The 24,879-nt window shown below is 50.4% G+C and overlaps 1 protein-coding gene across 1 annotated transcript in view; it reads left to right on the forward strand.

Moving 5' to 3' along the window:
- LOC119928684 (hexokinase-2) overlaps nucleotides 1-24,879 on the forward strand; it is a 132,486-nt gene extending 107,607 nt beyond the window's left edge. Inside the window, exons 10-18 of the mRNA XM_038747161.1 lie at nucleotides 1,659-1,963; nucleotides 2,287-2,435; nucleotides 2,624-2,743; nucleotides 7,467-7,562; nucleotides 11,633-11,732; nucleotides 12,067-12,250; nucleotides 14,490-14,645; nucleotides 19,047-19,280; nucleotides 24,735-24,879. Of these exons, the coding sequence (XP_038603089.1) occupies nucleotides 1,659-1,963; nucleotides 2,287-2,435; nucleotides 2,624-2,743; nucleotides 7,467-7,562; nucleotides 11,633-11,732; nucleotides 12,067-12,250; nucleotides 14,490-14,645; nucleotides 19,047-19,280; nucleotides 24,735-24,879 (1,489 nt within the window). The remainder of the gene's footprint in view (nucleotides 1-1,658; nucleotides 1,964-2,286; nucleotides 2,436-2,623; nucleotides 2,744-7,466; nucleotides 7,563-11,632; nucleotides 11,733-12,066; nucleotides 12,251-14,489; nucleotides 14,646-19,046; nucleotides 19,281-24,734) is intronic.

Genomic DNA, 24,879 nt, shown 5'->3' on the forward strand with positions numbered 1-24,879 from the left:
TGGGAAGTACAGATGGGCAACATATAGAGACGGTCCTTACCCAACAACGGGCTCACAATCTAGAAGGGGGGAGACGGACAACAAAACAAAACAAGTAGGTGTCGGTACCATCAGAATAAATAGAATTATAGCTATATGCACATCATTAATAAAATAAATATAGTAAATAGGTACAAATAAAATAAGGAGAGTAATAAATCTGTACAAATATATACAAGTGCTGTGGGGAGGGGAAGGAGGAGAGGAAAAAGGGGACTCAGTGTGGGAAGGCCTCTTGGAGGAGGTGAGCGCTCAGTAGGGCTTTGAAGGGAGGAAGAGGGCTAGTTTGGCGGATGGGCAGAGGGAGGGCATTTCGGGCCGGGGGAGGACGTGGGCCGGGGGTCGACGGCGGGACGGGCGAGAACGAGGCCCGGTGAGGTAGTGAGAGATGGCAGAGGAGTGGAGGGTGCGGGCTGGGCTGGACAAGGACAGAAGGGAGGGGAGGGAAGAGGGGGCCAGGGGATGGATGGACAGCCTTGAAGCCGAGAGGGAGGAGTTTTTTTTCCCTACCCCCCTGGGGCGCCCAGTTCAGAAACCTGCCCTCAATGGGTGCCCAGTATAGAAACCTATATCACCAGTGGGCACTCAGTCCAGAAACCCGAGAAGCAGCATGGCTCAGTGGAAAGAGCCTGGGCTTTGAAGTCAGAGGTCATGGGTTCAAATCCCGGCTCTGCCAATTGTCAGCTGGGTGACTTTGGGCAAGTCTGGGAGCCCACTCTTCTAGACTGTGAGCCCACTGTTGGGTAGGAACTGTCTCTATATGTTGCCGACCTGTACTTCCCAAGCGCTTAGTACAGTGCTCTGCACACAGTAAGCGCTCAATAAATGCGATTGAATGAATGAATGAAGTCACTTCATACAGTGCTCTGCACACAGTAAGCGCTCAATAAATACGATTGAATGAATGAATGAAGTCACTTCACTTCTCTGCTCCTCAGTTACCTCATCTGGAAAATGGGGGTGAAGCCTGTGAGCCCCCAGCGGGACAACCCGATCACCTTGTCACCTCCCCGGCGCTTAGAGCAGTGCTTTGCACATAGTAAGCGCTTTGAGAAGCAGCGTGGCTCAGCGGAAAGAGCCCGGGCTTTGGAGTCAGAGGTCGTGGGTTCCAATCCCGGCTCTGCCAATTGCCAGCTGGGTGACTTCGGGGAAGTCACTTCACTTCTCTGCCCCTCATTGACCTCATCTGTAAAAATGGGGATGAAGACTGTGAGCGCCCCCGTGGGACAACCTGATCACCTTGTAACTTCCCCAACGCTAAGAACAGTGCTTGGCACATAGTAAGCGCTTAGTAAATGCCATCATCATTAAACCTACCCCCAGTGAGTGGCCAGTGCAGAGTCCTATTCCCAGCAGGCACACCCCTCCGCCCCGGGTGCTGGGGAGAGGACGCACCCCACCCACCCCCAACCCAGTGGGCACAGAGCAAGCGTGTCCCTGGGCGCTGACCCACTGTCCCTCATGCCCTCCCATCATCATCATCAATCGTATTTATTGAGCGCTTACTGTGTGCAGAGCACTGTACTATGCGCTTGGGAAGTCCAAGTCGGCAACATATAGAGACAGTCCCTACCCAGCAGTGGGCTCACAGTCTAAAAGTGGGCTCTCACCCTCCGCAGCTTCGCCCGACGGCTGCAGAAGACTCTGCGGCGGCTGGTACCGGACTGCGACGTCCGCTTCCTGCGCTCGGAGGACGGCAGCGGGAAGGGGGCGGCCATGGTGACGGCCGTGGCCCACCGGCTGGCCAACCAGCAGCGGGCCCGCCAGGAGACCCTGGAGACCCTCAGGCTGAGCCCCGACCAGCTGCTGGACGTCAAAAGGAGGCTGAGGCTCGAGATGGACAACGGCCTGGCCAGGGACACCCACGCCGCCGCCTCCGTCAAGATGCTGCCGTCCTACGTCCGCGCCACCCCCGACGGGACAGGTGCCGGGGCTGGGGGGTGGGCCGGGAGGGGCCCGCTCTGGGATCTGCCCTGGCCAGCGGGGTCCCCCGGGAGAGGGGCTGGGTGATGGGGAGGGGCACACCCTGGGACCATTCCTGGGCATCGGGGTGCCTGGAGGAGAATCTGGGGGCCGGGGAGGGCCCGGAGCCGAGGCTTCTAGGTTCTGTCCTGGGCGTAGGTGGTCTAAGGAGGAGAGTCCGGCGATCCCAGTGCCAGGGGAAGCGGCCCGCCCTGAGACTTCCCCGGGCATCGGGGTCCCCTGGACGGCCACGCCGGAACTGATGGAGCCTCCTCCGGCTTCCAGAGAAAGGGGATTTCCTGGCGCTGGACCTCGGAGGCACCAACTTCCGGGTCTTGTTGGTACGAGTGCGGGCCGGGCTCAGGCGCGGCGTCGAGATGCACAGCAAGATCTACTCCATCCCTCAGGAGATCACGCAGGGCACGGGAGACGAGGTGAGGACCCCGCCGGCCCCCCGGCTGCACCCGGGGAGGCCCGGTTCTACGGCTCCGGGCGGCGCCGAGCCCACCCGGCCGTCCCCCGCCCACCTCTTTGGGTGGGTGGCTTTGGGGTGGGGTGGGGCGGTGGTTTCCGAGCCCGTCTGACCGCCGCCCCCCGTCGCTCCCTCCGTCTGTCCCGGCAGCTGTTCGACCACATCGTTCACTGCATCGCCGACTTCCTGGAGTACATGGGGATGAAGGGGGTCTCGCTCCCCCTCGGCTTCACCTTCTCCTTCCCCTGCCACCAGACCAACCTGGACGAGGTAGCCCCCTCCCCGCCCGCCGGGCCCTCATCCCCGGACCGTTGCAGCCCGTTTTCAGGATCCTTCCGACTGGGCGGGCCGCTTTCTCCCAGCAAGCAGCGAGTTTCGCTGAGCTCACTTGGGAGCGAGCCAGGGGCAGACGGGAGACGGGCCGATCCCTGCTCGTTAATTGGCACCTATGGAGGGCTTTGGCATCCTGGCATCAAAGACGTCCTCGTGCCTAATTGGTATGGGCTCTCTGTCCCTCTCAGGGCTCCCCACCCAAGCCATTCCCCTGCCTCCAAGCCAAGTGAATCATTTCCCTTCTCTGGGCCCAACCCCAGCCCGTGAGTCTTCCCAGCGTCCAGAAGCTGGGTCTCTTGGGTGGGGGGACATCTCTCAGCAACTGCAGGGGGTCGCTGGGTTAGACCTCCCTTCAGGCAGGGCGATGGGACGAAGAGGGGGCTAGGGTCACCCGCCGGGAATCAATCAATCAATCGTATTTATTGAGCGCTTACTGTGTGCAGAGCACTGTACTAAGCACTTGGAAATTCCAAGTTGGCAACATATAGAGACGGTCCCTACCCAACAGTGGGCTCAATCTACCCCAGTGCTTAGAACAGTGCTTTGCACATAGTATGCGCTTAGTAGGCTGTCAGCTCCTGGAGGACAGGGCTCATTCATTCATTCATTCATTCATTCAATCATATTTATTGAGCGCTTGCTGTGTGCAGAGCACTGTACTAAGCACTTGGGAAGTCCAAGTTGGCAGCATATAGAGACGGTCCCTACCCAACAGTGGGCTCACAGTCTAGACGGGGGAGACAGAGAACAAAACCAAACATATTAACAAAATAAAATAAATAGAATAGGTATGTACAAGTAAAGTAAATAGAGTAATAAATATGTACAAACATATATCCATATATGCAGGTGCTGTGGGGAAGGGAAGGAGGTAAGGCCGGGGGGATGGAGAGGGACACCCGGAATCGACTGCCCATCACATCCTGCCGCCACAGCCCGCTTGTCAATCAGTCAGTCATATTTCATTCATTCAGTCGTACTTATTATCCAGCGCTTAGAACAACGCTTTGCACATAGTAAGCGCTTAACAAATACCGTCATTATTATTATTACTATTAAGCACATACTGTGTGCAGACCACTGTACTGAGCACTTGGGAAAGTCCAACACAACTATTAAGAGTGACGTTCCCCGCCCACAATGAGCTCACAGTCTGCAGGGGGAGAGAGACATCAATACAAATAAAAATGACAGATACTGAGCACTTACTGTGTGCAGAGCACCGGACTAGGCGCTTGGGAGGGGACAATAGAACAATAAACAGACACATTCCCTGCCCCCAACTAGCTCACAGTCTAGAGAAGCAGCGGGGAAGCAGCATGGCTCAATGGAAAGAGCCCGGGCTTTGGAATCAGAGATCAGGGGTTCAAATTCCGGCTCCGCCACTTGTCAGCTGTGTGACTTTGGGCAAGTCACTTCACTTCTCTGGGCCTCGGTGACCTCATCTGTAAAATGGGGATTAAGATGTGAGCCTCCCGTGGGACAACCTGATCACCTTGTGACCTCCCCAGCACTTAGAACAGTGCTTTGCACATAGTAAGTGCTTAATAAATGCCATTAAAAAAACAAAACAAAAAAACACCTGGGAGAGTCCAATAGAGTTGATAGGCCCGATACCTGCCGTCAGGGAACTGACAGTCTAGACTTTAGACTGTAAATTTGTTATGTGTCCACTCATTCTATTGTATTGTCCTCTCCCAAGTGCTTAGTACAGAGTGGCTCAGTGGAAAGAGCCCGGGCTTTGGAGTCAGAGGTCATGGGTTCAAATCCTGCCTCCGCCAATTGTCAGCCATGTGACTTTGGGCAAGTCACTTCACTTCTCTGGCCCTCAGTGACCTCATCTGTAAAATGGGGATGAAGACAGTGAGGCCCCCGTGGGACAACCTGATCACCTTATAACCTCCCCAGCGCTTAGAACAGTGCTTTGCACCAAGTAAGTGCTTAATAAATGCCATCATTATTATTATTACTCTGCACATAGCAGTCAATCAATATGATTCATGGATACTGTGTCGTCTTAATAGTGTTTGTTAAGTGCTTACTATATGGCAGGCACTGTAATAATAATAATAATAATAATAATAATAATAATAATGGTATTAAGTGCTTACTACGTGCCAAGCACTGTTCTAAGCGCTGGCGTAGATAAAAGGTAATCAGGTTGTCCCACGTGGGGCTCACAGTCTTAATCCCTGTTTTACAGATAAGGGAACTGAGACCCAGAGAAGTGAAGTGGCTTGCCCAAGGCCACACAGCAGACAAGTGGCAGAGTCTGGATTAGAACCCATGTCCTCTGACTCCCAAGCCCAGGCTCTTTCCACTGAGCCATGCTGCTTCTCACTGTACTGAGCACTGGGGAAGATACAACTAAGCAGGTTGAACTCCATCCATGTCCCACATGGTGCTCCTAGGATTAAGGGCCCTGTGGTGGAATGGTTAGCGTGCTGGACTCTGAATCCAAGGATCCGGGTTCAAATCTCAGTGGGGCTTTAAAATTCTTCCCCTCTAGACTGTAAGCTCATTGTGGGCAAGGAATGTGACCGTTATATTGTTCTGATGTACTGTTCCAAGCACTTAGTACAGTGCTTCACAGTCTCCCTTCTAGACTGTGAGCCCACTGTTGGGTAGGGACCGTCTCTATATGTTGCCAACTTGTACTTCCCAAGCGCTTAGTCCAGTGCTCTGCACACAGTAAGCACTCAATAAATATGATTGAATGAATGAATGACTACGATTGAATGAATGAATGAATGCTCTGCACACAGTAAGCTCTCAATAAATATGACTGACTGACTGAACTTCTCTAGGCCTCGTGCATAAAAATGGGGCTAAGATTCCTGTTCTCCCTTCCTTTAGACTGTGACTGTAGCAAACTTACAGCTAGAGCAATCTAGCACTGACCACCAACCCCCATTTTCCAGATGAGGGAAGTGAGGCCCAGAGAAGTGAAATGACTTGCCCGTGGTCACACAGTGAACAAATGAGGGAGTCAGGATTAGAACCCAGTTCCCCTGACTCTCGGGCCCCTCCCGCCTCTCAGTCCAGAGGCGTGCATTGGACTGCTTGGGAGAATACAACATTTATTCATTCATTCAATTGCATTTCTAGAGCGTTTACTGTGTGCAGAGCGCCTACATCAGAGTTAGTCGATACGATACCTGGCCTCAAGGAGCTGACAGCCTGCACCGTGTAGAGCACTGCAACTCAATTTGCTTATATTCATTCATTCAATTGTATTTATTGAGTGCTTACTGTGTGCAGAGCACTGGACTAAGCATCTGGGCGAGTCGGCAACATCTAGCATCTAACATGAGAAGCAGTGTGGCTCAGTGGAAAGAGCCCGGGCTTTGGAGTCAGAGGTCATGGGTTCAAGTCCCAGCTCCACCAATTGTCAGCTGTGTGACTTTGGGCAAGTCACTTCACTTCCCTGGGCCTCAGTTACCTCATCTGGAAAATGGGGATTAAGACTGTGAGCCCCACGAGGGACAACCTGATCGCCTTGTAACCTCCCCAGTGCTTAGAACAGTGCTTTGTATATAGTAAGCGCTTAATAAATGCCATTATTATTATTATCTAGAGACAGTCCCTACCCAACAACGGGCTCACAGTCTAGAAGGGGGAGACAGACAACAAAACAAAACGTGTAGACAGGTGTCAAAATCATCAGAACAAATAGAATTATAGCTATGTGCCCATCATTAACAAAATAAATAGAATAGTGAATATGTGCAAGTGAAATAAATAGAGTGATAAATCTGTACAAATATATATACAAGTGCTGTGGGGAGGGGAAGGAGGGAGGGCGGGGGGGGATGGGGAGGAGGAGAGAAAAAAGGGGGCTGAGTGTGGGAAGGCCTCCTGGAGGAGGTGAGCTCTCAGTAGGGCTTTGAAGGGAGGAAGAGAGCTAGTTTGGCGGTTGTGTGGAGGGAAGGCAGGCCAGGGGAAGGACGTGGGCCAGGGGTTGACGGCGGGATGGGCGAGAACAAGGCCCGGTGAGGAGGTGAGCGGCAGCAGAGGAGCGGAGGGTGCCGGCTGGGATGGAGAAGGAGAAGGACTTTTATCTATCCCAGTGGTTAGTACAGTGCCTGGCACATAGTAAGCCCTTAGCAAATACCAAATGTCTCCCCCTTCTAGACTGTGAGCCCACCGTTGGGTAGGGACCGTCTCTATCTGTTGCCAACTTGGACTTCCCAAGCACTTAGTCCAGTGCTCTGCACACAGCAAGCGCTCAATAAATACGATTGAATGAATGAATGAATATTTATTACTTTATTTATTTATTTTGTACATATCCTATTCTGTTTTATTTTGTTAGTATGTTTGGTTTTGTTCTCTGTCTCCCCCTTTTAGACTGTGAGTTGGGTAGGGACTGTCTCTATATGTTGCCAACTTGTACTTCCCAAGCACTGATTGAGCCCAGTAAGCGCTCAATAAATATGATTGATTGATTGATTGACTGAATAATTATTATTATTATTAACAACATTCGGGAGAGTCCAATAGAGTTGTAAGGCATGATCGCTGCCATCGCGGAGCTGACTGTCCCAGTGCAGCCCGCGGGTTAGAAGGAGGAGTGGCCATGGCGCTGTTTCTGGCCACCCCCCACCCCCACCTCTGTCCTCTTGGTCATTAACCGGGGGGCCGGGGGGCTGTCTTTTAGGGAATCCTCCTCAAATGGACAAAGGGCTTCAAGGCCACCGGCTGTGAGGGAGAGGACGTGGTCGCGCTGTTGAAGGAGGCCATTCACCGCCGCGAGGTGAGCATCCCCAGCCTGGGGGGGTCGTCCAACCGTCCGTCGGTCCGGGCGCTGTCCACACTCCCCTCCCCACCTTCACTGGGCGCGGGGGCCACAGTGACTGGCCCGTGGTCACGCAGCAGACAATAATAATAATGATAATAATAATAATGATGGCATTTGTTAAGCGCTTACTATGTGCAAAGCACTGTTCTAAGCGCTGGGGGGGATACAAGGTGATCAGGTTGTCCCACATGGGGCTCACAGTCTTAATCCCCATTTTACAGATGAGGGATAACAATAATGATAGCATTTATTAAGTGCTTACTATGTGGACCTCTCGTCCACATCCTGCCTCTGGCCTGGAAGGCCCTCCCTCCTCATATCCTACGGACAATGACTCTCCCCCTCCTTCAGCACTTAGAACTGTGCTTTGCACATAGTAAGCGCTTAATAAATGCCATTATTATTATTATTATTCAAAGCCTTACTAATAATAATGATGGCATTTATTAAGCCCTTACTATGTGCAAAGCACTGTTCTAAGCGCTGGGGAGGTTACAGGGTGATCAGGTTGTCCCACTGAGGGCTCACAGTCTTAATCTCCATTTTCCAGATGAGGTAACTGAGGCCCAGAGAAGTGAAGTGACTTGCCCAAAGTCACCCAGCTGACAATTGGTGGACCTGGGGTTTGAACCCATGACCTCTGACTCCAAAGCCCGGGCTCTTTCCACTGAGCCACACTGCTTCTCAGTAATGATGGCACTTATTAAGTGCTTAGTATGTGCAAAGCAATGTTCTTAGCGCTGGGGAGGTGACAGGGTGATCAGGTTGTCCCACTGGGGGCTCACAGTCTTAATCCCCATTTTCCAGATGAGGTAACTGAGGCCCAGAGAAGTGAAGTGACTTGCCCAAAGTCACCCAGCTGACAATTGGTGGAGCTGGGGTTTGAACCCATGACCTCTGACTCCAAAGCCCGAGCTCTTTCCACTGAGCCACGCTGCTGCTTCGACAAGCGGCGGAGCCGGAATTAGAATCCAGGTCTTCCAACTCCCAGTCCCGGGCTCTAGCCACTAAGCCACACTGCTTCTGTTGAGCGCTTACTATGTGCTTGCTATGTAAGCGCCGGGGTAGGTACCAGATAATCAGGTTGGACACAGCTCCTGTCCCAAGAGCCCGGGCTTTGGAGTCAGAGGTCATGGGTTCAAATCCTAGCTCTGCCAGTTGTCAGCTGGGTGACTTTGGGCAAATCACTTCACTTCTCTGTGCCTCAGTTCCCTCATCTGGAAAATGGGGATTAAGACTGTGAGCCCCCTGTGGGACAACCTGATCGCCCTGTAACCACCCCAGGGCTTCGAACAGCGCTCTGCACATCATCATCAATCGTATTTATTGAGCGCTTACTATGTGCAGAGCTCTGTACTAAGCGCTTAAATAATAATGATGGCATTTATTAAGAACTTACTATGTGCAAAGCGCTGTTCTAAGTGCTGGGGAGGTTACAAGGTGATCAGGTTGCCCCTCGGGGGGCTCACAGTCTTAATCCCCATTTTACAGATGAGGGAACTGAGGCCCAGAGAAGTGAAGTGACTTGCCCAAGGTCACACAGCTGACAATTGGTGGAGCTGGGATTCGAACCTATGACCTCTGAGTCCAAAGCCCGGGCTCTTTTCACTGAGCCATGCACATAGTAAACGCTTTATAAATACCATCATTATTATTATTATGTGGGGCTCACAGTCTTAATCCCCATTTTTCAGGCGAGGTGACTGAGGCCCAGAGAAGTGAAGTGATTTGCCCAAGGTCACACAGCAGACGAGCGGTGGAGCTGGAATTAGAATCCAGGTCCTCTGACTCTTGGGTCTGGGATCTAGCCATTAGGCCACGCTGCTTCTGTTGAGCGCTTACTGTGTGCTAGGCTCTGTAGGTACAAGCTTTCCCAAGCGCTTAGTCCAGTGCTCTGCACACAGTAAGCGCTCGATAAATACGATTGAATGAACTGTGTGCTAGACTCTGTAGGTACAAGCTTTCCCAAGCGCTTAGTCCAGTGCTCTGCACACAGTAAGCGCTCAATAAATACGATTGAATGAACTGTGTGCTAAGCTCTGTAGGTACAAGCTAATCAGTCCCTGTCCCACATGGGGATCACAGTCTTAATCCCCATTTTACAGATTCATTCATTCATTCATTCATTCATTCATTCATTCATTCATTCATTCGTCATTCAATCGTATTTATTGAGCGCTTACTGTGTGCAGAGCACTGGACTAAGCGCTTGGGAAGTACAAGTCGGCAACATATAGAGACGGTCCCTATCAAAATACAGGCTCACAGATGAGGGAAGTAATAATAATAATGATGATGATGGTATTTGTTAAGGGCTTATTACGTGTCAAACACTGTCCTAAACGCTGGGGTAGATATAAGCTAATCAGGTTAGACACAGTCTCTGTCCCACATGGGGCTCACATTCTTAATCCTTTTAGACTTAATCTTTTAGACTGTGAGCCACTGTTGGGTAGGGACTGTCTCTATATGTTGCCAACTTGTACTTCCCAAGCGCTTAGTGCAGTGCTCTGCACACAGTAAGCACTCAATAAATGCAATTGATTGATTAATCCTAAATTCAGAGAAGCAGCGTGGTCTAGAGAATCAATCAATCAATCAATCGTATTTATTGAGCGCTTACTGTTTGCAGAGCACTGTACTAAGCGCTTGGGAAGTACAAGTTGGCAACATAAGCATGAGAAGCAGCTTGGCTCAGCGGAAAGAGCCCGGGCTTGGGAGTCAGAGGTCGTGGGTTCAAATCCCGGCTCCGCCAGTTGTCAGCTGTGTGACCTTGGGAAAGTCACTTAACTTCTGGGCCTCAGTGACCTCATCTGTAAAATGGGGATGAAGACTGTGAGCCTCCCGAGGGACAACCTGATCACCTTGTAACCTCCCCAGTGCTTAGAATAGTGCTTGGCACATAGTAAGTGCTTAATAAATGCCATCAGTATTATTATTAGCATTATTACGTGCTTATTACGTGTCAAACACTGTCCTAAGTGCTGGGGTAGATATAAGGTTAGACACAGTCTCTGTCCCACATGGGGCTCACATTCTTAATCCTCAGTTCAGAGAAGCAGTGTGGCCTAGTGGATAGAACCCGGACCTCGGAGTCAGAATCAATCAATCAATTAATCAATCATATTTATTGAGCGCTTACTGTGTGCAGAGCACTGTGCTAAGCGCTTGGGAAGTCCAAGTTGGCAACATATAGAGACAGTCCCCACCCAACAGTGGGCTCACAGTCTAAAAGGGGGAGACGGAGAACAAAACCGAACATACTAACAAAATTAAATAACTAGAATAGATATGTACAAGTAAAATAAATAAATAAATAGAGTAATAAATGTGTACAAACATATATACATATATACCCATAAACGGCCATACATATATGGCCATCGTGAACGACACCGTGGGCACCATGATGGCCTATTCAGAAGCAGCGTGGCTCAGTGGAAAAGAGCATGGGCTTTGGAGTCAGAGGTCATGGGTTCAAATCCCGGCTCCGCCACTTGTCAGCTGGGTGACTTTGGGCAAGTCACTTCACTTCTCTGGGCCTCAGTTACCTCGTCTGTAAAATGGGGATCAAGACTGTGAGCCCCCCGTGGGACAACCTGGTCACCTTGTTACCTCCCCATCGCTTAGAACAGTGCTTTGCACATAGTAAGCGCTTAATAAATGCCATCATTGTTATATATACAGAAGGACCTGGGTCCTGATCCTGGCCCCCCCCAGTTGTCTGCTTTGTGACCGTGGTCCAGTCACTTCACTTCCGTGCCTCAGTTCCCTCATCTGTAAAACGGGAATGAAGACGGTGAGCCCTATTTGGGACAGGGAGCGTGTCCAACCCGATTCGCTCAGATCCACCCCAGTGCTTAGAGCAATGTCGGACACATAGTAAGCGCTTCACGAATACCATCATTATTATCTGAAAGGAGAGCGGTCCTCCCTTCCTGCAGCCAGGACTCCCCGCCTCCGCGGCATCCCTCACCCGTCCCCCTGACTTTGGCCCTCTTCCCCCCGCCCCTACCTCTGCCCAGGAGTTTGACCTGGACGTGGTGGCCATCGTGAACGACACCGTGGGCACCATGATGGCCTGCGGCCACGAAGACCCTCGCTGCGAAGTCGGCCTCATCGTCGGTGAGGGCGGGCGGCGGGGAGGTGGGGACGGGATGACGGCGCTCCTCTCCGCGTGGCTTTGCATCACGGGGTTCGCCGATGGCCGTAATTCCCCCTCTGGACTGGGAGCTCGTCGCGGGCAGGGAATGGTCTGTTCTGTTGGGCCCTCCCAAGCGCTTAGTCCAGTGCTCTGCACACAGTAAGCGCTCGATAAATACGATTGAATGAATGAGAAGAGGCGAGGAGGGAGGGAGGCCCCGAGTGGGCTTGGCCATCCCCTCAGGGGCGGCGGGCACCAGACGCGGTGAGCTCAGTCTCTCTCTCCATCTCTCTCTGCGTCTCTCCGTCTCTGCAGGGACGGGCAGCAACGTGTGTTACATGGAGGAGCTGCGTCACGTGGAGCTGGTGGAAGGGGACGAGGGCCGCATGTGCATTAACATGGAGTGGGGGGCCTTCGGGGACAACGGGGAGCTGGACCACCTCCGCACCGACTTCGACGTGGCCGTCGACGAGTCGTCCCTCAACGTCGGCCGACAGAGGTGGATGCCGCCGGCCCCGGGGGCAGAGACGGGGGTCGCGCTCCTTCCCTCCGGGCACCCTGCGGACAGTCTGCCAATCAGTCTGTCAATCAATCAATCAATCGTATTTACTGTGTGCAGAGCACTGGACTAAGCGCTTGGGAGAGGACAGTACATCAATAAACACGTTCCCCGCCCTCGACGAGCTGACGATCTGGAGGGAGAGTCCGGGGGAGTCATTTGTTCAGTCATATTGATTCAGTCATATTTATCGAGCGCTTACCGTGTGCAGGCCACTGGCCTAAGCGCTGGGGAGAGGACAATAGAACAGTAAACAGACACAGTCCCTGCCCACGATGAGCTGACAGTCTAGAGGGGGAGACGGGCAGTAATAGAAATAAATGACGGAGATGGACATAAGTGGTGTGGGGCTGGGACGGGGGATGGAGAAAGGGAGCAAGTCAGGGCGACGCAGAAGGGAGGGGGAGAAGAGGAAAGGAGGGCGCAGTCAGGGAAGGCCTCTGGGAGGAGATGGGCCTTCAGTAAGAAGCAGCGTGGCTCAGTGGATAGAACCCGGGCTTGGAAGTCGGAGGTCATGGGTTCAAATTCCAGCTCCACCAATTGGGCAAGTCACTTAAATTCCCTGGGCCTCAGTGACCTCATCTGTAAAATGAGGATTAAGACTGTGAGCCCCCCGTGGGACGACCTGATCACCTTGTAACCACGCTAGCACTTAGAACAGTGCTTTGCACTTAATAAGCACTTAATAAATGCCATCATTATTATTAGTATTATTATTATAATAGTAATTAGTATAATTATTACTCTATTTTACTTGTACATATCTATTCTATTTATTTTATTTTGTTAATATGTTTTGTTTTGTTGTCTGTCTCCCCCTTCTAGACTGTGAGCCCACTGTTGGGTAGGGACCGACTCTAGACGTTGCCAACTTGTACTTCCCAAGCACTTAGTCCAGTGCTCTGCACACAGCAAGCGCTCAGTAAATACGATTGATTGATTGATTGATTGATTAGTAAGGCTTTGAATAATAATAATAATGGCATTTATTAAGCACTTACTATGTGCAAAACACTGTTCTAAGCGTTGAAGGACGGGGAGAGTCATTGTCTGTAGGATACGAGGAGGGACTGTCTCTGTATGTTGCCAACTTGGACTTCCCAAGTGCTTAGTCCAGTGCTCTGCACACAGTAAGTGCTCTATAAATACGATTGATTGATTGATTGATTGAGGGCCTTCCAGGCCAGAGGCAGGATGTGGACGAGAGGTTGAAGGTGAGGTGGACGAGATGGAGGGACAGGGCGGAGGTTGGCATAAGAGGAGCAGAGCGTGAGGGCTGGGTTAGAGTAAGAGAGTAGCCAGGTGAGGTAGGAGGGGGCGAGGGGATGGTGAGGCGCTTCTGTTGAATGCAGAGGTGGACGGGCAACATCTGGAGTTTCCGGAGGAGTGGGGAGACGTGGTCTGAACGTTTCTGTAGAAAAACGATGGGCCGCAGAGTGAAGTATGGCCCGGAGTGGGCTGGAAGCCAGCCCTGCCTAGCTCGGGGTCCCTGCCCTCTTCAATAATAATAATAATAATAATGATGATGGCATTTGTTAAGCGCTTACTATGTGCAGAGCACTGTTCTAAGCGCTGGGGGGGGATACAAGGTGATCAAGTTGTCCCACGGGGGGCTCACGGTTTTCATCCCCATTTTACAGGTGAGGGAACTGATTCTATTTATTTGATTTTGTTAATACGTTCGGTTTTGTTCTGCGTCTCCCCCTTCTAGACTCTGAGCCCACTGTTGGGTAGGGACTGTCTCTATATGTTGCCAACTTGTACTTCCCAAGTGCTTAGTCCAGTGCTGTGCACACAGTAAGCGCTCAATAAATGCGATTGATTGATTGATTAAGTGACTTGCCCAGGGTGACGCAGAAGAAATATGGTGGAGTCGGGATTCGAACCCATGACCTCTGACTCTTTCCACTGAGCCAGGCTGCTTCAAGGCCACCGGTCGGGCAGTGGGTCTGGGGAGGGGGAGGGGGATGACGACGACCGTCCAGGGAGACCCCCGCGGCCCAGCTGTGTGTCCTCGGCCACCTCCCGCAACCTCTCTGGTCCTCGGCTTCCCCGTCTGCGAAATGGGGCCCACCCGCGGCCTGGTCGGGATGGGGCGAGGCTGACGTTGGGGTGACGGAGGTGGGTCCCCTTCACCCCCACCGCCAACCGCTGACCCCGCCGCCCCCGGCCCCGGCAGGTTCGAGAAGATGATCAGCGGGCTGTACCTGGGGGAGATCGTCCGTACGGTCCTCCTCCACTTCACCGAGCGCGGCCTGCTCTTCCGCGGACGCATCTCCGAGCGTCTGAAGACCCGCGGCATCTTCGAGACCAAGTTCCTGTCGCAGATCGAGAGGTCAGGGCTGCCGCGGGCTCCGGGCCGGGCACCGCGTCGGGCACAAGACGGGGGCGGACCAGAGGGCACCTGTCACGCTCACCATCCTCAAGGAACTGACAGTCTAATAATAAGAACAATAATAATAGTGATGGTATTTGTCAAGCACTTACTACTACTACTACTACTACTACTACTAATAATAATGATGGCATTTATTAAGCGCTCACTATGTGCCAAGCACTGTTCTAAGCGCTGGGGAGGTGACAAGGTGATCAGGTTGTCCCACGGGGGGCTCCCAGTCTTCATCCCCATTTTACAGATGAGGTCACTGAGGCCCAGAGAAGTGAAGTGACTTGCCCAAAGTCACCCAGCCGACAGTCGGCGGAGCAGGATTTGAACCCCTGACCTCTGACTCCAAAGCCCGGGCTCTTTCATCATCATCATCATCAATCGTATTTATTGAGCGCTTACTCTGTGCAGAGCACTGGACTAAGCACTTGGGAAGTACAAATTGGCAACATATAGAGAGAGTCCCTACCCAACAGTGGGCTAAAAGGGGGAGACAGAGAACAAAACCAAACATACTAACAAAATGAAATAAATAGAATAGATATGTACAAGTAAAATAAATAAATAAATAGAGTAATAAATATGTACAAACATATATACATATATACAGGTGCTGTGGGGAAGGGAAGGAGGTAAGATGGGGGGGATGGAGAGGGGGATGAGGGGGAGAGGAAGGAAGGGGCTCAGTCCACTGAGCCACGCTGCTTCTCTACGTGGCAGGCACTGTGTTAATTATAATAATAATTATGGTATTTGTTAAGCACTTATGTGCCAAACACTGTGCTGAGCGCTGGGCACCATGGCACAGTGGCGAGAGCTGGGCTTGGGAGTCAGAGGATGTCGGTTCTATTCCCGGCTCCACCACCTGTCTGCTGTGTGACCTTGGACAAGTCACTTCACTTCTGTGCCTCAGTTCCCTCAACTGTAAAATGGGGATGAAGACTGTGAGCTCCATGTGGGACAACCTGATCACCTTGTATCTACCCCAGCGCTTAGAACAGTGCTTGGCACATATTCATTCAATCCTATTTTTTGAGTGCTTACTGTGTGCAGAGCACTGTACTGAGCGCTTGGGAAGTGCAAGTTGGCAACATATGCAGCAAGTTGGCACATAGTAAGTGCTTAACAAATACCATCATTATTATGATTATTTTATTATGATTATTACTCCAAGTAAATTGAGTTGGACACAGTCCCTGTCCCACGTGGGGCTCACAGCCTCAATCCCTATTTTTCAGATGAGGTAACTGAGGCCCAGGGAAGTGAAATCGATCAATCAATCAGTCAGTCGTATTTATTGAGCACTTACTGTGTGCAGAGCACTGTACTAAGCGCTTGGGATGCCCAAGGTCACCCAGCAGACAAATGGCGGAGCTGGGATTCGAAACCATGACCTTCTGATTCCCAGGCCCAGGCTCTAGCCGCTACGCCATGCTGCTTCTCTGCTTACTATGTGCAGAGCAGTGGACTAAGCGCTTGGGAGAAGAAGGACTGTGAGCCCACTGTTGGGTAGGGACTGTCTCTATATGTTGCCAACTTGTACTTCCCAGGCGCTTAGTACAGTGCTCTGCATTTGCTAAGAGCTTACCATGTGCCAAGCACTGTTCTAAGCACTGGGTAATTATGGTATTTGTTAAGCACTTACCATGTGCCAAGCACTGTTCTAAGCACTGGGTAATTATGGTATTTGTTAAGCGCTTACTGTGTGCCAAGCACTGTTCTAAGCGCTGGGTAATTATGGTATTTGTTAAGCGCTTACAGTGTGCCAAGCACTCTTCTAAGCGCTGGGTAATTATGGTATTTGTTAACCGCTTGCTGTGTGCCAAGCACTGTTCTAAGTGCTGGGAAATTATGGTATTTATTAAGCGCTTACTATGTGCCAAGCACTGTTCTAAGAGCTGAGGTAGATATAGAGTAATCAGGTCATTCCACATGGGGCTCACACTTTTAATCCCCATTTTACGAATGAGGTCACTGAGGCCCAGAGAAGTGAAATGGCTTGCCCAAGGTCACACAGCAGACAAGTGGCGGAGCCGGGATTAGAACCCAGGACCTCTGACTCCAAAGCCTGTGTTCTTTCCGCTAAGCCTCGCTGCTTCTCATAGCCACGCTGCTTCTGAGCGCTTGAGAGTGGCCAGTAGAGTTCATTCATTCAGTCGTATTTATTGAGCGCTTACTGTGTGCAGAGCACTGTACTAAGCGCTTGAAGTTGGTGGACACGATCCCTGCCTTCAATCCCTGCCCGTGTGCAGAGCACCGGACTGAACCCAGGTCCTCCTGCCTCCCAGCTCCGGGATCCACCTACAAGGCCACGCTGCTTCTCGACTTCATTCAGTTGTATTTATTGAGCGCTTACTGTGTGCAGAGCACTGGACTAAGCGCTTGGGAAATACAAGTCGGCAACAGATAGAGACGGTCCCTACCCCACAACGGGCTCACAGTCTAGAAGGGGGAGACAGATGACAAAACAAAATATGTAGACAGGTGTCAATATCATAAGAATAGGGGACACAGGGGAGGAGGGAGGAAGAGAATAATAATAATGATATTCATTCATTCAGTTGTATTTATTGAGCGCTTACTGTGTGCAGAGCACTGGACTAAGCGTTTGGGAAGTACAAGTCGGCAACAGATAGAGACGGTCCCTACCCAACAACGGGCTCACAGTTTAAAAGTGGGAGAAAGGCGACAAAGAAAACAACATGTAGACGGGTGTCAATATCATAAGAATAGGGGACACAGGGGAGGAGGGAGGAAGAGATAATAATGATATTCATTCATTCATTCAATCGCATTTATTGAGCGCTTACTGTGTGCAGAGCACTGGACTAAGCGCTTGGAAAGTACAAGTCGGCAACAGATAGAGACGGTCCCTACCCAACAACGGGCTCACAGTCTAGAAGATAATTATAGATATTCATTCAATCGTATTCATTGAGCGCTTACTGTGTGCAGAGCACTGTACTAAGCGCTTGGGAAGTACAAGTCGGCAACAGATAGAGACGGTCCCTACCCAACAATGGGCTCACAGTCTAGAATGAGGGACAGACCACAAAACAAAACATGTAGACAGGTGTCAATACCATCAGAATAGGGGACACAGGGGAGGAGGGAGGGAGAGAATAATAATGATGATATTCATTTATTCACTCAGTCGTATTTATTGAGTGCTTACTGTGTGCAGATCACTGTACTAAGCGCTTGGGAAGTACAAATCGGCAACATATAGAGACGGTCCCTACCCAACAACGGGCTCACAGTCTAGAGAGGGGAGACAGACAACAAAACAAAGCATGTAGACAGGTGTCAAAATCGTCAGAACAAATGGAATTACTTTGGTCAAGTCACTTGACCAAAGAGAAGCAGCGTGGCTCAGTGGAAAAGAGCCTGGGCTTTGGAGTCAGAGGTCATGGGTTCAAATCCCGGCTCCACCAACTGTCAGCTGTGTGACTTTGGGCAAGTCACTTCACTTCTCTGTGCCTCAGTTCCCTCATCTGTAAAATGGGGATGAAGATTGTGAGCCCCCCGTGAGACAACCTGATCACCTTGTAACCTCCCCAGTGCTTAGAACAGTGCTTTGCACATAGTAAGCGCTTAATAAACGCCATTATAATAAATGCATGGGGATGAAGACTGTGAGCCCCCCATGGGACAACCTGATCACCTTGTAACCTCCCCAGTGCTTAGAACAGTGCTTTGCACGTAGTAAGCGCTTAATAAATGCCATTAAAAAAATTGTAGCTATATGTACATGATAAACAAAATAAATAGAATAGTCAGTATGTACAGGTAAAATAAATCTGTACAAATATATACAAGTGTATATAATATATACATTAGAGAAGCAGCGTGGCTCAGTGGAAAGAGCCCGGGCTTTGGAGTCAGAGGTCATGGGTTCAAATCCCGACTCTGCCACTTGTCAGCTGTGTGACTTTGGGCAAATCACTTCACTTCTCTGGGCCTCAGTTCCCTCATCTGTAAAATGGGGATGAAGACTGTGAGCCCCACCCATGGGACAACCTGAGCACCTTGTGACCTCCCCAGCGCTTAAAACAGTGCTTTGCACATAGTAAGTGCTTAACAAATACCAACATTATTATTATTAAGTGCTGTGGGGAGGGGCAGGATGGGGGGATGGGGAGGAGGAGAGGAAAAAGGGGGCTCAGTCTCGACTGTCGACTTATACTTCCCAAGCGCTTAGTCCAGTGCTCTGCACACAGTAAGCGCTCAATAAATCCGATTGATTGATTGACTGGAAGTCGAACCCGGCTCCCGGGAGGGCGGCGGGGCCCGGACGACGGCGGGGTCTGACGGCGCCCTTCTCTGGGGTCCCCGCCGCCCCCTCCCCAGCGACGGGCTGGCCCTGCTCCAGGTGCGAGCCGTCCTGCAGCACCTGGGCCTGGAGAGCACGTGCGACGACAGCATCATCGTGAAGGAGGTGTGCACTGTGGTGGCCCGCCGGGCGGCCCAGCTCTGCGGGGCCGGGGTGGCCGCCGTCGTGGACAAGATCCGGGACGGTCGCCGGCTGGACTCCCTCCAGGTCACCGTGGGCGTGGACGGGACCCTCTTCAAGCTGCATCCTCAGTGAGTCCGTCCCCGGGGCGTCCCGGGTGGGGCTGGACCGGGTGTGTGTGTGAATAATAATAATAATAATAATAATAATGGCATTTCTTCATTCAGTCATATTGAGCGCTTACTGTGTGCGGAGCACTGTACTAAGCGTGTTAATAATAATAATAATTAAGGTATTTGTTAAGCCCTTACTATGTGCCGAGCACCGTTCTAAGCGCTGGGGGAGATACAAGGTAACCAGGTTGTCCCCCGTGGGGCTCACAGTCTTCATCCCCATTTTCCAGATGAGGGAACCGGGGCTCAGAGAAGTTAAGTGGCTTGCCCAAAGGTCACACAGCATTCAATCGTATTTATTGAGCGCTTACTGTGTGCAGAGCACTGTACTAAGCGTGTTAGTAATAATAATAATTGAGGTATTTGCTAAGCCCTTACTATGTGCCGAGCACCGTTCTAAGCGCTGGGGGAGATACAAGGTAACCAGGTTGTCCCCCGTGGGGCTCACAGTCTTCATCCCCATTTTCCAGATGAGGGAACCGGGGCTCAGAGAAGTTAAGTGGCTTGCCCAAGGTCACACAGCATTCAATCGTATTTATTGAGCGCTTACTGTGTGCAGAGCACTGTACTAAGCGTGTTAATAATAATAATAATTAAGGAATTTGTTAAGCCCTTACTATGTGCCAAGCACCGTTCTAAGCGCTGGGGGAGATACAAGGTAATCTGGTTGTCCCCCGTGGGGCTCACAGTCTTCATCCCCATTCTCCAGATGAGGGAACCGAGGCTCAGAGAAGTTCAGTGGCTTGCCCAAAGGTCACACATCATTCAATTGTATTTATTGAGCGCTTACTGTGTGCAGAGCACTGTACTAAGCGTGTTAGTAATAATAATAATTGAGGTATTTGCTAAGCCCTTACTATGTGCCGAGCACCGTTCTAAGCGCTGGGGGATATACAAGGTAACCAGGTTGTCCCCCGTGGGGCTCACAGTCTTCATCCCCATTTTCCAGATGAGGGAACCGGGGCTCAGAGAAGTTAAGTGGCTTGCCCAAAGGTCACACAGCATTCAATCGTATTTATTGAGCGCTTACTGTGTGCAGAGCACTGTACTAAGCGTGTTAATAATAATAATAATTAAGGTATTTGTTAAGCCCTTACTATGTGCCAAGCACCGTTCTAAGCGCTGGGGGAGATACAAGGTAATCAGGTTGTCCCCCGTGGGGCTCACAGTCTTCATCCCCATTCTCCAGATGAGGGAACCGAGGCTCAGAGAAGTTCAGTGGCTTGCCCAAAGGTCACACAGCATTCAATCGTATTTATTGAGCGCTTACTGTGTGCAGAGCACTGTACTAAGCGTGTTAGTAATAATAATAATTGAGGTATTTGTTAAGCCCTTACTATGTGCCGAGCACCGTTCTAAGCGCTGGGGGAGATACAAGGTAACCAGGTTGTCCCCCGTGGGGCTCACAGTCTTCATCCCCATTTTCCAGATGAGGTAACCGAGGCTCAGAGAAGTTAAATGGCTTGCCCAAGGTCACACAGCATTCAATCGTATTTATTGAGCGCTTACTGTGTGCAGAGCACTGTACTAAGCATGCTAATAATAATAATAATTAAGGTATTTGTTAAGCGCTTACTATGTGCCGAGCACCGTTCGAAGCGCTGGGGGAGATACAAGGTAATAAGGTTGTCCCAAGTGGGGCTCACAGTCTTCATCCCCATTTTCAAGATGAGGTAACCGAGGCTCAGAGAAGTTAAGTGGCTTGCCCAAGGTCACACAACATTCAATCGTATTTATTGAGCGCTTACTGTGTGCTGAGCTCTGTACTTAGCATGTTAATAATAATAATGATAATTAAGGTATTTGTTAAGCCCTTACTATGTGCCAAGCACCGTTGTAAGCGCTGGGGTAGATACAAGGTAATCAGGTTGTCCCCCGTGGGGCTCACAGTCTTCATCCCCATTTTCCAGATGAGGGAACCGGGGTTCAGAGAAGTTAAGTGGCTTGCCCAAGGTCACACAGCATTCAATCGTATTTATTGAGTGCTTACTGTGTGCAGACCACACTACTGAGTGTTAATAATAATAATAATAATAATTAAGGTATTTTTTAATCACTTACTATGTGTCAAGCACTGGGGGGGCGGGTACAAGGTGATCAGGATGTCCCGCGTGGGGCTCACACTTTTAAGCCCCATTTTACAGAGGAGGTCACCGAGGCCCGGAGAAGTGACTTGCCCAAAGTCACACAGTGGACAAGTGGCGGAGCCAGGATTAGAACCCATGACCTCTGACTCCCAAGCCTGGGTGGTGTGGGTGTGACAGGGAGGAGACACTCGCTGCTCTGGAAAGGGGCAGTCGAGGGGACAGCACTTGTTTATATATGTACGTATTTAAAATTATAATTCTATTTATTTTTATTAATGATGTGGATCTATCTAGAGAAGCAGTGTGCTGTGGATCTAGAGAAGCCGCGTGGCTCAGTGGAAGGAGCCCAGGCTTTGAAGTCAGAGATCATGAGTTCAAATTCCGGCTCCGCCACTTGGCAGCTGTATGACTTTGGGCAAGTCAACGTCCCTGGGCCTCAGTTCCCTCATCTGTAAAATGGGGATTAAGACTGTGAGTCCCCTGTGGGACAACCTGATGGCCTTGTAACCTCCCCAGTGCTTAGAACAGTGCTTTGCACATAGTAAGCGCTTAATAAATGCCATCATCATTATTATTATTATTATTATGGGTTCAAATTCCGGCTCCGCCACTTGTCAGCTGTATGACTTTGGGCAAGTCAGCGTCTCTGGGCCTCAGTTCCCTCATCTGTAAAATGGGGATTAAGACTGTGAGCCCCCCGTGGGACAACTTGATCACCTTGTTACATCCCCAGCGCTTAGAACAGTGCTTTGCACATAGTAAGCGCTTAGTAAATGCTATTATCATTATCTATCTATAATTCTATTTATATTGATGCTACTGATGCCTGGTTACTAGTTTTGATGTCTGTCTCCCCCGCTTCTAGACTGTGAGCCCGTTGTGGGCAGGGATTGTCTCTATTTGTTGCTGAATTGTACTTTCCAAGCACTTAGTACAGTGCTGTGCACACAGTAAGTGCTCAGAGAAGCCATTATTATTATTATTATTATTATTATTATTAACAAATTCCATTATCAGTATTATAATTATTATAAATTGCAGATATATACAAATATAGATACAGATAATAATAATGATAATGATGGTATTTGTAAGCCCTTATTATGTACCAGGCACTCTTCTAAGTGCTGGGGTAGATAGAAGATAATCGGGTTGGATACAGTCCGTGTTGCACAAAGGGCTCAGAGCCTCAATCCCCATTTTGCAGATGAGGGAACTGAGGCCTTGAGAAGTGAAGTGACTTGCCCAGGGTCACACAGCAGACAAGTGACGGAGATACAGATTTTTATATATATACAGAAATGAATCTTCCTGACTCAGGTGTGGGACACTGAGGGGGTCCAAAGGGTGGGGAGGTCACCGACGGGGTGAAGAGTCCTATTCATTCATTCATTCAGTCATTCAATCGTATTTATTAATAATAATAATAATGGCATTTATTAAGTGCTTACTATGTGCAAAGCACTGTTCTAAGGTTGGGGAGGTTACAAGGTGACCAGGTTGTCCCACGGGGGGCTCACAGTCTTAATCCCCATTTTACAGAGTAGGGAACTGAGGCCCAGAGAAGTGAAGTGACTTGCCCAAAGTCACACAGCTGACAATTGGCGGAGCCGGGATTTGAATCCATGACCTCTGACTCTAAAGCCCATGCTCTTTCCACTGAGCCACGCTGCTTCTCTAAAAATAATAATGATGGCATTTATTAAGCGCTTACTATGTGCAAAGCACTGTTCTAAGCACTGGGGAGGATACAAGGTGATCAGGTTGTCCCGCGGGGGGCTCACAGCCTTAATCCTCATTTTCCAGATGAGGGACCTGAGCCGCAGGGAAATGAAGTGACTTGCCCAAAGTCACCCAGCTGACAATTGGCAGAGCTGGGATTTGAACCCATGACCTCTGACTCCAAAGCCCGGGCTCTTTCCACGGAGCCATGCTGCTTCTCAAAGGAAACAGCAAGGAAGGCTGGAAAGAAACCTGTTGGCATTGAGCTCCTCATTGGCTGAACAGTTCATTCATTCATTCCTTCAATCATATTTATTGAGCGCTTACTGTATGCAGAGCACTGGACTAAGCGCTTGGGAAGTACAAGTTGGCAACAGATAGAGACGGTCCCTACCCAACAATAGTTGGCAAGAGGGGCAGGGCCCTGCCCCACCCGAGGTGGGCAGAGGATGCCAGGCTTTTCCGGGTGATCCAAGGAAGGCTGAGGAGGGGCTGGGGGTCCGCAGCACTGGTCCCTGGACCATCTTCGGGGTGGGCATCGGTTTATGCATTCAATCGTATTGATTGAGCACTTACTGTGTGCAGAGCACTGGACTAAGCGCTTGGGAAGCACAAGTCGGCAACATCTAGAGACGGTCCCTACCCGACGACGGGCTCGCAGTCTAGAAGGGGGAGACAGACGACAAAAGAAAACATGTAGACGGGTGTCAAAATCGTCAGAATAAACGGAATTATAGCTCGATGCACATCATTAACACAATAGAGTAGTAAATATGTACAAGTAAAATAGAGTAATAAATCGGTACAAATATATATTAGTGCTGTGGGGAGGGGAATGAGGTAGGGCTGGGGGGATGAGGAGGAGGAGAGGAAAAAGGGGGCTCAGTCTGGGAAGGCCTCCTGGAGGAGGTGAGCTCTCAGAAGGGCTTTGAAGGGAGGAAGTCTACCCCTCTGTCCCCCCACCCCACCGTCTATTCCTGGGCTCTAAGCACAGCCTTGCCTCCCTGAGGAACTGTGGCCTCTGCCTCAGTTTCCCCTCCCCACCATTCATTCATTCACTCAATCGTATTCATTCATTCATTCAATCGTATTGATTGAGCGCTTACTGTGTGCAGAGCACTGGACTAAGCGCTTGGGAAGTCCAAGTTGGCAACATCTAGAGATGGTCCCTATCCAACAGCGAGCTCACAGTCTAGAAGGGGGAGACAGACGACAAAACAAAACGTATTAACAAAATAAAATAAATAGAATAAATATGTACAAATAAAATAAACACGTACAAACATATATATATATAAATATAAATATATATATATATATATACATATATATATATATATATATATATATATATATATACAGGTGCTGTGGCGAGGGGGAGGAGGGGGAGAGGAAGGAGGGGGCTCAGTGTGGGAAGGCCTCCTGGAGGAGGTGAGCTCTCAGTAGGGCACGGGCACCGGCGGGCAAAGGGGCCCGACTTACTGTCCTGAGGCCGGCGGAGAGGTAATTTCCCAATCCCGGGAGAACCCAGGAGTCCAGAAGGGGCTCAGCGGGGGTCCCCCCAGCCTGAGCCGCCCGCACGGGCCCTGTTCTGCCGTTGCAGCTTTTCCACGATCATGATGGAGACAGTGAAGCAGCTGGCCCCCAACTGCGAAGTGTCGTTCCTGCCCTCGGAGGACGGCAGCGGCAAGGGGGCGGCCCTCATCGCGGCCGTGGCCTGCAGGATCCGCGAAGCCGGCCAGCGCTGA

This window comes from Tachyglossus aculeatus, chromosome 5, assembly GCF_015852505.1.
Source record: "Tachyglossus aculeatus isolate mTacAcu1 chromosome 5, mTacAcu1.pri, whole genome shotgun sequence".
NCBI classification, from domain to species: Eukaryota; Metazoa; Chordata; class Mammalia; order Monotremata; family Tachyglossidae; genus Tachyglossus; species Tachyglossus aculeatus.